The 15,172-nt window shown below is 43.3% G+C and overlaps 2 protein-coding genes across 5 annotated transcripts in view; both read right to left on the bottom strand.

Annotated features, from left to right (window-relative positions):
* Positions 1–1,301: 1,301 nt before the first annotated feature.
* On the bottom strand, positions 1,302–5,257 carry KBTBD7 (kelch repeat and BTB domain containing 7). The gene has a single exon (XM_003130995.6). It carries the CDS (start codon positions 4,932–4,934, stop codon positions 2,892–2,894), a length of 2,043 nt encoding a protein of 680 aa, XP_003131043.3. The 5' UTR covers positions 4,935–5,257; the 3' UTR covers positions 1,302–2,891.
* Positions 5,258–9,789: 4,532 nt separating this feature from the next.
* MTRF1 (mitochondrial translation release factor 1) overlaps positions 9,790–15,172 on the bottom strand; it is a 35,401-nt gene continuing 30,018 nt past the window's right edge. For 3 of the 4 annotated variants that reach the window (XM_021065103.2, XM_021065102.2, XM_021065101.2), the window contains one exon: positions 9,790–10,994. In XM_021065103.2, the coding sequence (XP_020920762.1) occupies positions 10,881–10,994 (114 nt within the window). In that variant the 3' untranslated portion in view covers positions 9,790–10,880. 4 annotated transcript variants of the gene reach the window in all.

Raw genomic sequence — 15,172 nt, 5'->3', positions numbered from 1 at the left:
TAATTTGGTTTCTCTGAGGTTTTCTACATATAGGCAGACAGATACAAAAGATAAGATCATCCTAAGTCTTACAAATAGTAATCCTGCAAATGACATTATATTGAGCATTTGCTAAAACTGTGCTGATTCATTGCAAAATTGAGGCAAAAGTGCTTTCCTGTGATGAAGGGATTTCAACACTGCTAGTTGTATCACTCACTCTGTAAGCAAGGGTTTTATACATTTAGCAGCAACTAAATTAAGAGGTCGGAAGGCCTGGGGTTCTAGCGCCAATTTTATTTGTAACTAACCACGTACAAACCACTTATCTGTAAAGTAAGGGTTAACATCTATTCCCTAATTCACAAATATATCATGAAACCAATCCTTTCTAAGAAAACCTCATTGTAAACCAATCCTTTTTGATTCATTAGCTTCCAACTAACTCAAAGGTTGAGAATGACAAATTAGAGAATCGTGTAGCAGTCCAGTTGCATACTGTAATTCTGCAGATAAATAATGTGGTTGTGGTCAGCACTGTCCTGTTTCAACCTTACAAAGCAAAAAACTATCAACAGGAAGTTAACGGTGAACATAAGCTGGCCAAAAAATAACACTACTAAGAAAGAGCTTTCCTTGGAGTTCCTGTCGTGGCTCAGTGGTTAACAAACCCGACTAGCATCCATGAGGACTCTGTTCGATTCCTGGCCTCGCTCAGTGGGTGAAGGATCCGGTGTTGCTGTGAGCTGTGGTGTAGGTTGAAGAGGCGGCTCGGATCCTGAGTGGCTGTGGCGTAGGCTGGCAGACACAGCTTCGATTGCACCCCTCGCCTGGGAACCTCCATATGTTTCGGGTGTGGTGCTAAAAGACAAAAAAAAAAAAAAAAAAAAAGGAAAAGAAAGAAAATAAAAAATAGCTCTCCTTGTTAAGAGCAGTGCTCGTTCCTAGCCCTGGGATCAAATGGAACAAAAAAAACTAAAGTATGTTCGCTGTTTTGAAGGGACACACCTGCTGCTAGGGTAAGAATCTTATTTCACCAAATAATGTGAAAAGAATCTTATTGTTCTTATTTCATAATGTGAAACAGTCCACCGGTGGACTCTTCAGGTGGCCATGATGGCTAAGAAAACATTATTTGTGTATTTGGGGTTTTTAAACCCTTTTCTCTTTCCTTCCTTTTTCGGATTCAAAATTCTGCTCTCCATCCCAGACCACCTCAGTTCTCTGCCAGGGTGAAAAGAAATCTTAGCATTTGGTCACTAGAGGATAAACACAGAAGAGGAATTAGCATGTTATTGAACAAAGATTCAAGAAGATAATTCTAAGTGGGTGTAGAAAAATTTATAGACCACAAGTATCTATACATAAACACGCCATTTATCATGTGTAGCTATGTTGACAACCATGGGCATTAACAAAAAAAGTAAGCACCTATGTGTTCTCGTATTTAAAATGTCAATTTTGCATAATTGAGTCTATTTCTGGACCTTCCCTTATTATGGTGATTCATAAACAAACAACCAACAAACAAGCAAACAAAAGACTAGGGCATGGTTCACAGAGAAATAGAGGACAGGCATTAAGAACCTAATAAAATAACCATGTCTATCACTGCTTAGGGAAATATTTTAGAGGAAACATATTTTCACTATGGGCCCAAATGCCATCATCCACTTATGTTCTTTAACTGTCAACTTTTAATACAAAAATACCTTCAAGCTGATAATAATTTACAGCGACTTATAAAACTGACAGAAAATTGCAATGCTACATAAAACAATTCTATTCACAGCTTAAAGTTGAAAAGTTCTCTGCTGGCACTGGATTTGAGAGTTGATAGGCTCAGTAACTACTACTGATCTCAGTAAAACACTGTTTTTAGCTTATATGTATTTTCAAAACCAGTTATCATCTCACAAAAATCACTTCCTGCTGAAGAATCTTTTAAGACAAACACCAAAACTATACAGCCAAACTATTTCAGGAAAGCATATAAAATTTTTAAGACAAAGCATGACCAATGGATAAAAATTTACATTAACCAACCATATGTCCAGTGAAAAAAAGGACTGTCCCTCTGATTCACTGAAGCATCTGTCAGGTATAGATTAAAAAAATATGGGGCAAGTGACCCACTGTTTTTGGTTTAAAAGGGTGTCCAAATAGTTGGTGTACTTCTAGAACGGATGTTTTTTGGAAAGAAAAATGGTCACATCTAGCAAATACTCATTTTACATCCCAAAAATAAAAATGAAATTTCTTTTAAAAGAGTGGAATCCTGATTTCTCTGAGTGCTTAAGACCACTGTGCATATCACCAAAATGAAATTACTATTTAATAACCTTAATATATATATATATATGCCCATTTTTTTCCTTTGCAGAAACCAAACCAAATTTTAACATACTCTACTATTTTAGAATACTAAAACCTGACTAGTTTAAAATTTGGGAAGTCTACTACTTTCATTATTCGGAAGGAAAATGTGAACCTTCAAAACCCTACCAACAATTTCTAGTCCAATTTTCCATTATAAAATTAAAAAGCTAACTTCCTCAGAACACTAAATAGAATTAACAAGTTAAATCAAAACATAAACAGTGTAACTAATCAAAACAATTCACTGGTGCAATAAATACGTGAACAAAGGAAAAAAACCACCAAGCATTCTAATCAATTATATGGTTCATTTTTTTTGCGTATTTTAATCTTGACTTTCAGCACAGTAAATTATAAGTTGATTTCATGGACTGTTTAAATTCTGTAACATTACATTAGCAAAACATTACCTTTTCTAAACCAAATCGGCAGTCTTGGTCAACCTTTGTTTTCTTTTTTTCAGGAAAAGGAAGGGACACATCGTTTTAATATACATTCCACAGCAGTAGAAATAGCTTAGTATTTCAAACTATTTACAAAGAACCCTGCTGATCCTGTGCATTTCGCTGAGGTGCTACCTGTACCCAGACTTCATCGTCGGTAAAAGAACTTGAACTTCCTGACTCAGAGTCCAGCTCACTGAATCCATCTAAGTCCCATTCAGTACTAGACTCACTCCGTGCATCATCTTCCTCGGTGATGAAACTCTGACCAGGTTCAAGGCAGGAGGGATAAACTCGAGCACAGAGGCAAATAAAGCCAGAGTCAAACTGCAAAAGGCCTAACATGGTACCTATATTAATCCACTGGTCTTCCCTAGTATCATATTCATACACAGTCACCCGGTTTTTCTTCCACTGCGGGGTTGTAGAAGTGATGAGGAGCAGCTTTTGGCCATGATTGACAATCTGGTAGTTGTGGGTCTCGGAGTCCAGAGGAATATTACTGATCCGCCTCCATTCTCCCCTGGCCGGGTTATACACCTTCATGACGGGGATGTCACAGATACAATAGATCTCATCATTGAAGACACAGGCCTCCTGGAAGTCACTGCGTTTAAGAGAAGCACAGTTCAGCCACATGTTATGGCTGGGATCGTAGCAGAGCATGCGCTTGCTGTTCACAGCATAAAGATAGTTCTGAACCACAATCAGTTCAAAGGAATAGAAGGAATGGGGTACGGGAGCCACTAGGGCCCACTGGTTTCTCTGAACACTGTAGCACTCCACCTCCTTTAATTTAACTCCAGTAACAGGGTCCCGCCCACCCAAAATGTAAATGTAGCCGTTGAGGTAAGCCACATCCATGCCCTCCCGGCAGAGCAGGCGGTCTGCCAGCTGCTGCCAACTATTCTGGGCTGGTTTGTACACCCAGAGGTCTTTCCGGGGCTGGGCGGCCAGATAGATGTCATGGTCGGGAGAGACACAGACAGCTGAGGAGGTGATAGTCTTGGTATGAGCCAAGCTGGTCAAAGGTGATGGCATTGTGTAAATGTCCCCTGAGTATGGGTCATAGCACAGAAAGGGATCTCTGGGATGGCCAAAGAAGATCACCATCTCCTTGGCACACATACCCAGCCTCTGGGGTGGATTTTCTGCTATGGAGACAACAGAATTGCCACTGCTGCTCTCTGGCTTTGGCACCAGAGACTTGTACAACATGTCACCATATCGCATCTGCAGGACCCCTTCCATGAGGTCCAGACAGTACTTCTTCACAATAGGTTTGGTCAACAGCCCTTCCAGGTATTCCCGATCTTTATCCGTGAAGTGTGTCCAGCGGACACACTTGAAGACTTCGGCAGCGCTGGGACCCCGCTCCTTGGGAGCCGCCTCCAACCACTGCACCGCAACGTGACACACTGTCCGCTCACTCTCGATGTCTAGACTATCCAGGCGCAGGACAGCCAGCAGTTGGGCCAGGGTCAGATCGGCCAGAGACTCCTCGCGAATCGAACCCATGCGGCTGAGCTGCTTGAAGTTGTGCGCGATAAAGGACTGGGCCTGCGACCGCAGCTTGTGATGGTCAAAGGCGTCGGCGAACTTGAGGATGGCCGTGCAGTTGGCCAGGTCAAGGCGGCGGGCTAGGAACGAGGCACAGGCTTCCCGCACATACTCCAGCTGGAGCATGTCCGAGGCCGCGTAAAGGCGCTGCACGTTGGATTCACTCAGGGACACGCGACCCGTGTAGCAGTAATCGACCAGCACCTCGAAGGATTCGGCATCTACGTCGTGCATGGTCACGTTCGTCTGATGGCTCTCGTACATGCCGCCGGTGAACATGCTCTTGAAGTAGGGACACGCGGCGGCCAGCACGTTACGGTTGCAGGAAAAAAGGCGACCCGTGCCAGGCCCGCTGCCAGGCGTGACCACCTCGATGGTCACATCACAGAGCAGCCGCGCGTCGTAGAAGGACTTGAGCTGTGCCAGCAAGGCTGCGGAATGGGCCGTGTCCTTCAGCTCCTCCGACCCCGTGAAAAAAGCCGAAACCGAAGGCTTGGAAATCCTCTTGGGCCGCCTCCCACCGCGGGGACTGGCGAGGCGGCGAGAGCGCGAAGCTTCTTCCCGGGACTGCATGGTGGAGAGGCTGGTAGGGAGCTGAGGGCGAGAACGGGTGCAAAGACCGGGCTCGGGCGCCTCCTCACCCTTCTCTCGCTGACGCTAAGGTTGTGGTGTCTCCGGAGAGACTGCGCGGGGGCCGCGCTTACTTAACTCAGCCCTACACCGCGGTGCCGCCTCCCTTTATAGCGTAGACAGTGCCTGACTCACCCGTTTCCAGTTCCGCGCCCTTTCTCCGCCTCAACTCGCCCTCACAGGACCTACTGGCTGGAACCAAGAGATCCGCCACTGCCGCGCTGGCAATACCGGTAGGCTTCCAGGAGAACTACCACTCCCAGACTGCCTTTCGCGCCTGGACGCAGGCGGGGCCCTCCCCACTCGCCCACTTTAGCGGCGGCAGAGAAGGCGCTTTGCATGTTGGGAGTAGTAGTTTGAGTAATATCGCGAGGCTTCCGGGGCAAGACTGCTTCAGGGTTTGAGCGTTTATTCTCCTGCCTCCGACGGCTTGGCATTTTGGCTTTGAAGTCCAGAGTAAGAGCCCGGTTTTAATGTTCATTAACTGTGTAGCTTCCCTCTGAGAACTTTTCCTTCTTTGCAAAATGGGGAGAATAGTCTTTCCTAGGGTCGTGTGAGGATGAAATGAGATAAAAATTGCATAGGACACAGGATGCTTCAATAAATATTTGTGTGTGTGTGTTTTAATTTTTTAATAGTTATTTCCCCAAATATTTGTTGATTAGAACAATTAAGTGCTTACACTCTGTTTAAAATATAAAGATTAATAATTGTCGGCTTTTCTCTTAGAATTTATTGAGTGCGACACCCACTTAACTTGAAACCATGAGCAATTACTGCAAAGAAAACATCCAGTGTTTAATGTTGCTACTTCTGGAAGATTCCGAACGTTATTACAATATTTTCAGTACTAAGTGACATATAAATTCATTAGGATGTTGGAGTTCCCGTCGTGGCGCAGTGGTTAACGAATCCTACTAGGAACCATGAGGTTGCGTGTTCGGTCCCTGCCCTTGCTCAGTGGGTTGAGGATCCGGTGTTGCCTTGAGCTGTGGTGCAGGTTGCAGACGCGGCTCGGATCCCGCGTTGCTGTGGCTCTGGTGTAGGCTGGTGGCTACGGCTCCGATTAGACCCCTAGCCTGGGAATCTCCATATGCCGCAGGAGCGGCCCAAGAAATAGCAAAAAGACCAAAAAAAAAAAAAAAAAAAAATTCATTAGGATGTCTTAGACAAAGATGAGGTCCTAGAGAACAGCATTTATAGATGGCCTTAAATATGAAAATCAGGCATATAAATAGGTTGGCATCTCACCAAATCAACACTTCATCTCCTGAGGAACAAGGTTATTTTCACAACCTCTTAATATGAGTGTTACTCATACTGTTTCTTTCAGTTCCTTTCTGCCAATCCTTTGAAGATTTTGGAACTGTCTTTATTAAGGAGTTTAAACGAGAGTTTTAAATTAAAATATTTAAACAAACATACCTTGAATTGTACAAAAGCACAAGATTCGAAAAGCTTGGGATTCATACATGCTCTGACATTCCTTGAAGTAATATAGTACAGCCTATGCTTTAAAGAAGTGTTTTATATATGTACTAATCAACATTAGTTAAATATTCAAAATCAAGTGTTTAGAGATTTAAGTTAGAGAACTTTTATTTAAAACCCAGACCACTCCTGTTGCTAGTTTGTGAAGTGTTACCATAACCTAATGAATGAAATCTTCAATATTATATGAATAGGTGGATAGCGCACAGCAGGAGAATAACTTTTAAAAACTGTTTGGGGGAGTTCCCATCTTGGCTCTGCAGTAAACGAACCCGACTAGTATCCATGAGGACAAAGTTCGATCCCTTGCCTTGCTCAGTGGGTTAAGGATCCCACATTGCCGCGGGCTGTGGCATAGACCAGCAGCTACAGCTCCAATTCAACCCCTGACCCGGGAACCTCCATATGCCGCAGGTGTGGCCTCCAAAAGACAAACAAAACAAAACAAAAACACCCTAAAAACAACAAAAAACTGTTTGACGGTTTCTCTGAATATTGTGTCCAATAATTTCACTCCCAGGCCTTTACCCAAGGGGAATTAAAACATGTCCATAAAAAGACTAGTGCATGTTCATAGTAGATTTATCCATAATAACCAAAATTAGAAGTAATCTAGGCGTTCCTGTTGTGGCGAAGCGGAAATGAATCTGACTAGGAACCATGAGGTTGTGGGCTCGATCCCTGGCTTCACTCAGTGGGTTAAGGATCTGGCATTGCCATGTTGCTATGGCTGTGGCAAAGGCTGGTGGTTACAGCTCCAATTCGACCCCTAGCCTGGGAACCTCCATATGCTGTGGGTGCGGCCCTAAAAACCAAAAAAAGAAAGAATCTGAATATATATCGATAGAAATTTTTAAAAAATTATTAGTAGTATTATTATTCTTTTTAGGGCCCCACTTCCAGGCTAGGGGTCAAATCGGAACTACAGCTGCCGGCCACAGCCACAGCCACAGCAACTCAGGGTCCGAGCTGCACCTGCAACCTACATCACAGCTCACACAACGCTAGATTCTTAACACACTGAGCGGCGACAGGGATCAAACCCGAATCCTTAGGGATACTAGTTGGCTTTGTTACCACTGAGCCACAACAGGAACTCCTAAAAAAATTAATTGTGGTATATTCACAGAGTATAATACTACTTGGAGACTAAACAAAACAATCTTTGATACCTGCAGTATTGTAAGAGAACAGGTGTTCTCTTAATGGTGCAGCAGGTTAAGGATCCGGCTTTGTCTCTGCCCTAGCTTGGATTGCTGCTGTGACACAGGTTCAATCCCTGGCCCAGGAAATTCCATATACTGCAGGCACAGCTGGAGAAAGAAAAATTTGGAATAAAAGAAACCAGATATACAGGAGTACATACTGTATGACCATTTATGTGGACTATTTGTGTTTCCAGAACAGTGAAAATAAGCCACGGTGAATAAAAAAAATCATAAAGGCTGCCACTGTTGGTGGAGGGAGAGTTGGCAGATTGCTGGATTAAGTGGAAAGGAACACAAGGAAACTTTCAGGGGTGATGGAAATGTTTCCTCTGCTTTGTGTTTTGTTTTGCCTTTTCTTTAGAGCCAAAGGTGTGGCATATGGATGCTCCGAGGCTAAGGGTGGAATCTGAGTTGCAGCTGCCTGCCTACACCACAGCCACACCAACGCTGGATCCAAGCTGGGTCTGCAGTATACACCACAGTTCACAGCAACACTAATCCTTAACCCCCTGAGCGAGGCCAGGGATTGAACTTGCATCCTCATGGATACTAGTCAGGTTTGTTTCTGCTGTGCCACAACGGGAACTCCCATCAAATTCAATTTTAAATTAACTCTAAGGTTTATTTTATTTTTTTCAATTTTTTGGGGGTCTTTTTTTAGGGCTGTACCCAAGACATATGGAGGTTCCCAGGCTAGGGGTCGAATTCTGGAGCTGTAGCTGCCAGCCCACACCACAGCCACAACAACACCAGATCCGAGCCAAGTCTTTGACCTACACCACAGCTCATGGCAACGCTGGATCCTTAACCCACTGAGCAAGGCCAGGGATTGAACGCACAATCTCAGGGTTCCTAGTTGGATTTGTTTCCGACAGGAACTCCTAAGGTTTATTTTTTTAAAAAATAAAATTTGTGATTCCTTGATACTCTAAAGGCAGTATGCATATGAGGCAATAAATTTTGGCTCTCCAGATTTTTTACAAGAACTCTGATTTATGTTTGGCTTATATGTTCATCCCTTATTTTTCTACTGACAGGTAAAGATGTCAAGTTTATCTTTGTGGTTTGGAAGACTAGTGGGTCTATCTGAATAAAGCAGGATTTTGAATTTAACTGAATGTTCCTGTCTGAAAATAAAGTATATCACAACTCATTAATTAAACAGATGTCCCCTAGATCCTTGGTAGTCAAGGTGGTGTTTGTGGGTCAGCAGTGTCCATCATCACTCAGGAGCTTGTTGGAAAAGTAGGATCACAGTCCCCAGATCTACTGAGTCAGAATCTGCATCATGGCAGGTTTCCCAAGTGATATGTAATAAATACAGAGGCTTGAGAAAAACATCGTTAGACTATCTTCATTTTGCCTTGTTTTTCACACATTGTTTTATTTCTTGCTTTTTAGGGTTGCACCTGCAGCATATGCAAGTTCCCAGACTAGGGGTCAAATCGGAGATGCAGCTGCCAGCCACAGCCACAGCCACAGCCACAGCCACAGCAATGCGGGATCGATCCGCACCTGTGAAGTACACTGAAGCTCATGGCACACTGGATCCTTGAACTCGCTGAGTGAGGCTGGGATCGAACCCAAATCCTCACAGATATGAGTCGGATTTGTTTCCGCTCTGCCAAAACAGGAACTGCCTCACACAGTTTTAATATTTGCATGTCCTTGGGTAATCATTTCTGCTATATAAAATGCCTGAAAACAAAAATCAGTTTCTGTGTTTCTAACCTGTACTCTGAAACTCTCTATTCCACATTCTTCCAAATTAAATCAGATTCTCCAGAGATATCAATTACATGGGGGGGGGGGGGACGACAATGCCTACCCCTAGGGAAATAATGATATTGATTCGAACAGGATAAAATGTCTCTCAACTCAGATAAAACTTTAAAGAACGCCAGTATGTAACTAATACATCCAATGACATTTTATCTCACTGATTTAAATTAATGTGTCCCTGGTTCATGCCCAGATTTCAGCACGTGCACACACACACAAATCAGTGAATGACTCTTATTTTGCCTGAAACAAATGTTACGCTGGGAATTATCAAATAGTGATGCCCTCATTCTTTCTAAATTTATTAGCTGGCATTCTTTATTTTTTTAAAGTTTTATTGAATTGTAGTTGATTTACAATATTGTGATTCGGCTACACATACACACATATTCATTCTTTTTCAGATTCTTTTCTCGTACAGATTATCACAGAATATTGGGTAGAATTCCCTGTTTTACTCAGCAGATCCCACATACCACATAGTTGGCATTCTTTTGACTCAGGAAACTTCCTGAGAAAAATTACTTAATACAATTAGAGTAGATGACATACTTTGGCTCCCTGCTCAGCTGGCAGCTCTGTAAGGATGAGGTTTTATGTATCACTGCACAAAACAAACCACAGTGAAAATTACTCATATCACACCGCATCCGCCATGCTGATTAAGTCAAAGGTTTGATCCCTGGCCTCGCTCAGTGGGTTAAGGATCTGACGTTGCTGTGGTGTAGGTCGCAGATACGGCTTGGATCTGTCATTGCCGTGGCCGTGGCTGTGGCTGGCAGCTATAGCTCCGATTCAGCCCCTAGCCTGGGAACATCCATAGGCCCCAGGTGCAGCCCTAAAAAGGCAAACAACAACAACAAAGGAGCCATTTGAGTCCTAACTTTAACGTGAATAACAGTACTTTGTCTTTTTTTTTTTTTTTTTTTTTTGTCTTTTAGGGCCACACTTGTGGCATATGAAGACTGCCAGGCTAGGGGTCCAATCGGAGCTGCAGCCGCAGAACTACACCACAGCCATAGCAATGCAGGATCTGAGCTGCATCTGCAACCCACACCACAGCCACGGCAACACCGGATCCTTAACCCACTGAGCAAGGCCAGGGATCGAAACCACAACCTCATGGTTCCTAGTCGATTAGTTTCCGCTGTGCCACAACAGGAACTCAGACAAGATCAATTCTTAATACTTTGTCTTTTTTTCAATGATGCATGCTTCATTTCTACTTGAAGAGCTGAACTGTCCTGTACAGGAAAATAGAAATGGGACTTGATTCATTAAAAAATATTTTGTGAGTAGTGGGTTTTTTAGCTGTACTTTATGAGCGTTCATAAAGATGTCCATGCCTCAGTCCGCTTCTTGACCTAGGTCCATTTCATTTATATAATAATAAATAACAAATCAGCATTTATTTTGCTGATTTAAGGTTTTCATCCAAAAATTCAGTAATGGCTTCTTCATCCGCTGTTTGAAGCAGTCTCTGAATTAGCAGATCCAGGCACTTCTCCCCACATAAAAATTCCTGGTAAAAGAGAGTGACGACGAAAAACTGATTACTAGAAATAAAGGAGAAACTAAACAAAGAATTAAGCATACATTTATTTATTTATTTTTTGTTTTTTTGGCCATACCTAAGACTTGTGTAAGTTCCCAGGCCGGGATTGAACCCATGTCACAGCAGTGGCAACATCGGATCTTTAACCCACTGAACCACCAGGGAACTCCTATTTCTTTAATGTCATTATTTAATAGCAATAAAGAATTACTAATCTACAATACAATGAGTACCACTGCTATCTTGGGAGGATGCCTAGTTAATATTGGCTTTTTATATAAAAATTGAATCCAGGAGTTCCCGTTGTGGTGCAGTGGAAACAAATCTTACTAGGAACCATGAGGTTGCGGGTTTGATCTCTGGCCTTGTTCAGTGGGTTAAGGATCCAGTGTTGCCGTGAGCTTCAGTGTAGGTTGCAGATGTGGTTAAGATCCAGCGTTGCTGTGACTGTGGTGTAGGCCAGAAGCTGCAGCTCTGATTAGACCCCTAGCCTGGGAACCTCCATATGCCGCAGGTGCAGCCCTAAAAAGCAAAAAGAAAAAAAAAGAAAAAAAAAATTGAATCCAAAAGAGAAATGGAATTATACTTTTTCCTAAGTTGTTTAAATTAGCATTTTGTTCAAAAATCAAAGAATCACCTTTCTTTAAAATTCCTTTATTCAAGTTCCATTGAGGCTCAGCAGATTAAAGACCCAATATTGTCTCTGTGAGGATGCAGGTTTGATTCCTGGCCTCGCTCAGTGGGTTAAGGATCCCATGTGGTGGCAAGTTGCCGCACAGGTCAGAGATGCAGCTCTGATTTGACCCCTGGCCTGGGAACTTCCATAGATGTGCTGCAGGTGCACCCTTAAAAAGAAAAAAAAAAAAATTCCTTTGTTTGAGGAGTTCCCTGGTGGCTCAGTGGGCTGGGGATTCAGCATTGTCACTACTAAGACTCTGGTTGCTGCTGTGGCTCGGGTTTGATCCCTGGCCCAGGAATGTTCGCATGCAGTGGGCGTGGCCAAAAAAGGGAAAACAGATTTTTTTGGTTTGACTTTTCTGACACCATGGTCCTAAGGTTTTCAAGCCATCTGTGGGAGGATGTTTGCTGGAAACTTGTCGCCCTGGTAAGGTACACGCTGCTCTGGTCCTGCTCAGACAAAGCTTCCCTGGGATATCCCGGCTCATGCGTCTCATGCCAACCTTCCAAATTCCAGTTATTGAACCCAGAAGTGGTTTATAATAGCTCTGTTTTTTTCCTAAGTTGGAAATACAGGGGCCTTAAAATCTAGAAGTCCTTGATGATTGGAAAATATTTAGGCTGAATTTATTTCAGGGCCAGGTGTCTTGAGGTCTGCAACTTGCTTCCTAATGGTTCAATAGCAATGCAGGTGCATATTTAAGAGGAAGTAGAAGAGGAAGAGAGAAGGCAAACACAGCAAAATATCAACTGTTGCATCTAGGTCTCGGGTATATATAGACTAGACTTGAAACGTGTGCTTGAAATTTCAAAACAAAAAATTGAGAGAAAAACCTCTTATGTTAACCTCCGAATAATTCAGTTAGGTGAAAACTTTCCATTTGGCTGCCCTGCTGTCTTCCCCTGAAGTTCCTCTCTCAAAAATGAGTATAACAATGACTTCAGGAGTTCTCATTGTGGCTCAGTGGAAAGGAATCCGACGAGAAGCCATGAGGTTGCAGGTTTGATCCCTGGCCTTGCTTGGTGGGTTAAGGATCTGGCGTTGCCGTGAGCTGTGATGCAGGCTGCAGATGTAGCTTGGATCCTGTGTTGCGGCAGCTGTGGTGTAAGCTGATGGCTACGGCTCCGATCAGACCCCTAGCCTGGGAACCTCCATATGCTGTGGGTGCAGCCCTAAAAAGACAAAAAAAAAAAAAAAGAATGACTTGAAGTACCTTTCTTTCTCTCTCTTTTTATTTTGGCTGCGCCTGTGGCATGTAGAAGTTCCCAGGCCGGGGATTAAACCATACCACAGCAGCAACTCAGCCGCTGCAGTGACAATTCTGGATCCTTTAACACACTGCACCACAGGGGAACTCCCTCAAGTACCTTTCCCGTGTTATAATAAAGCTTCAGTGTAACAGAACTGTTGGGATTAGTGATTTAGCACAGCCTCCTATTTTGGAAATGCTCAAAATCCAGACATTGGCTTAATAGAAAATTTTTATTGTTCTTGTTGGCTGTGCCCAAGGCATGTGAAAATTCCCAGGCCTGGGAACGAATCTGTGCTGCAGTTGTGACCTGTGTCACAACTGAGGCAACACCAGAGCCTTAACCTGCTGTGCCACACGGGAACTTCCAACAGAAGTGTTAACTAAAATTTGCACCACTGGGGGGGTTCCTGCCATGGCTCAGTGGTAATGGACCTGACTAGTATCCATGAGGACGAGGGTTTGATCCCTGGCCTTGCTCAGTGGGTTAAGGATCCAGCGTTGCTGCGAGCTGTGGTGTAGGTCAGAGACTCAGTTCGGAGCAGGCTGATAGCTGTAGCTTGGATTGGACCCCTAGCCTGGGAACTTCCATATGCCCTGGGTACGGCCTTAAAAAGCAAAAGCAAAAAAAAAAAAAAAAAAATTAGTGTGCCTGTAAGCTCAAATTATTATGATACTGTCAAAGTGATTTCATCACTTGGAAATTACATAAAAAGTATTATTACTCTTATTGATAACCACATTAAATTTAGAGTTTAACTGGATTAATTGGAGCTAGCATACAAAGATGGAAGATGGAGTTAATTTTTTATTTTTATTTTCGTATTTTTAGGGCATATGGAGGTTCCCAGGCTAAGAGTCAAATCAGAGCTGTACCTCTGGTCTATGCAACAGCCACAGCAACGCCAGATTTGAGCCAAATCTGCAACCTACACCATGGCTCACAGCAACGCTGGATCCTAACCCACTGAGTGAGGCCAGGGATCAAACATGCTTCTTCATGGATGCTAGTCAGATTTGTTTCTGCTGAGCCACAACAGGAACTCCCAGATTTTAATGTTTTACTGCAGCATTTTTTTCATATCATTTTCAAACTTTTTCCTTTCACTAATACGGAACGTTTTCTTTCTTTCTAATAAGCTGGTCAGTGCTTAGGAGACCATACCAATACGACTGTCCTCTCATTCCGAGTCTGATATGCTAGTTTAGTTAGTAATAACATGTTATTATTTTGGGCCAAAGTCAGATATTTTATAACTGCAAAAGCCAGTTGAGGAGTTCCCTGGTGGCTCAGTGGGTTAAGGACCATGCTTCGTTATTGCTGTGGAGCAAGCTCAATCCCTGGCCTGGGGAATTCCTCATGCTGCTCTCCCCATCCCCAGCCTCCAAATAAGCCAGTTAACCTGCCTCTGTTTCATGACTGAATACTATACTGAGCAAAATTATATGCCCTTCTAAAAAATACTACTGGTTGTAAGAACTATCACCATGACTAGAAAAACAACTGAAAGGTTGTTGTGTAATTAGAACGACATGGCCAAACATGTTTGGTTATTAGTGGGTGTTTCCTGAGGAAAGGGAAGTTAGTCAATCTTTTTTTTTCTTTCTTTTTTTTTTTTTTTGGTTTTTTGGGGCCACACTCATGCATATGGAGGTTCCCAGGCTAGGGGTCTAACTGGAGCTACAGCTGCCGGTCTATACCACAGCCATAGCAACACAGGATCTGAGCCGTGTCTGCAAACTACACCACAGCTCACGGCAACGCTGGATCCTTAACCCTCTGAGCAAGACCAGGGATCGAACCTCATGGTCCCTAGTTGGATTTGTTAACCACTGTGCCACAACGGGAACTCCCTTTTTTAAAAAAAATTAATTTAATTTTATTTTTTTAGTCAATCTTTTCCCCTTTTCAACACGGCTATTATGTTCCTATGCAAGACAGCCTTAAATTGCTGAGAAGACAGAGGGAGCAGCATAAGACACATAGACATTTCTTTCTTTCTTTTCTTGTCTTTTTGCCTTTTTCTAAGGCAGCACGCGCAGTGTATGGAGTTTCCCAGGCTAGGGGTCCAATCAGAGCTACAGCTGCCAGCCTACACCAGAGCCACAGCAACACCAGATCTGAGCCGTGTCTGCGACGTACACCACAGCTCATGGCAACGCCGGATCCTTAACCCATTGATCGAGGCCAGGGATCGAACCTGAAACCTCATGGTT

This window comes from Sus scrofa, chromosome 11 (assembly GCF_054392235.1).
Source record: "Sus scrofa isolate SSC_HxYL_T2T_F1_AM1 chromosome 11, Sscrofa_HxYL_maternal_Yorkshire_Landrace_v2.0, whole genome shotgun sequence".
NCBI lineage: Eukaryota > Metazoa > Chordata > Mammalia > Artiodactyla > Suidae > Sus > Sus scrofa.
Note: the sequence above shows the minus strand (reverse complement) of the source record. Positions and strands in the feature narration are given on the sequence as shown.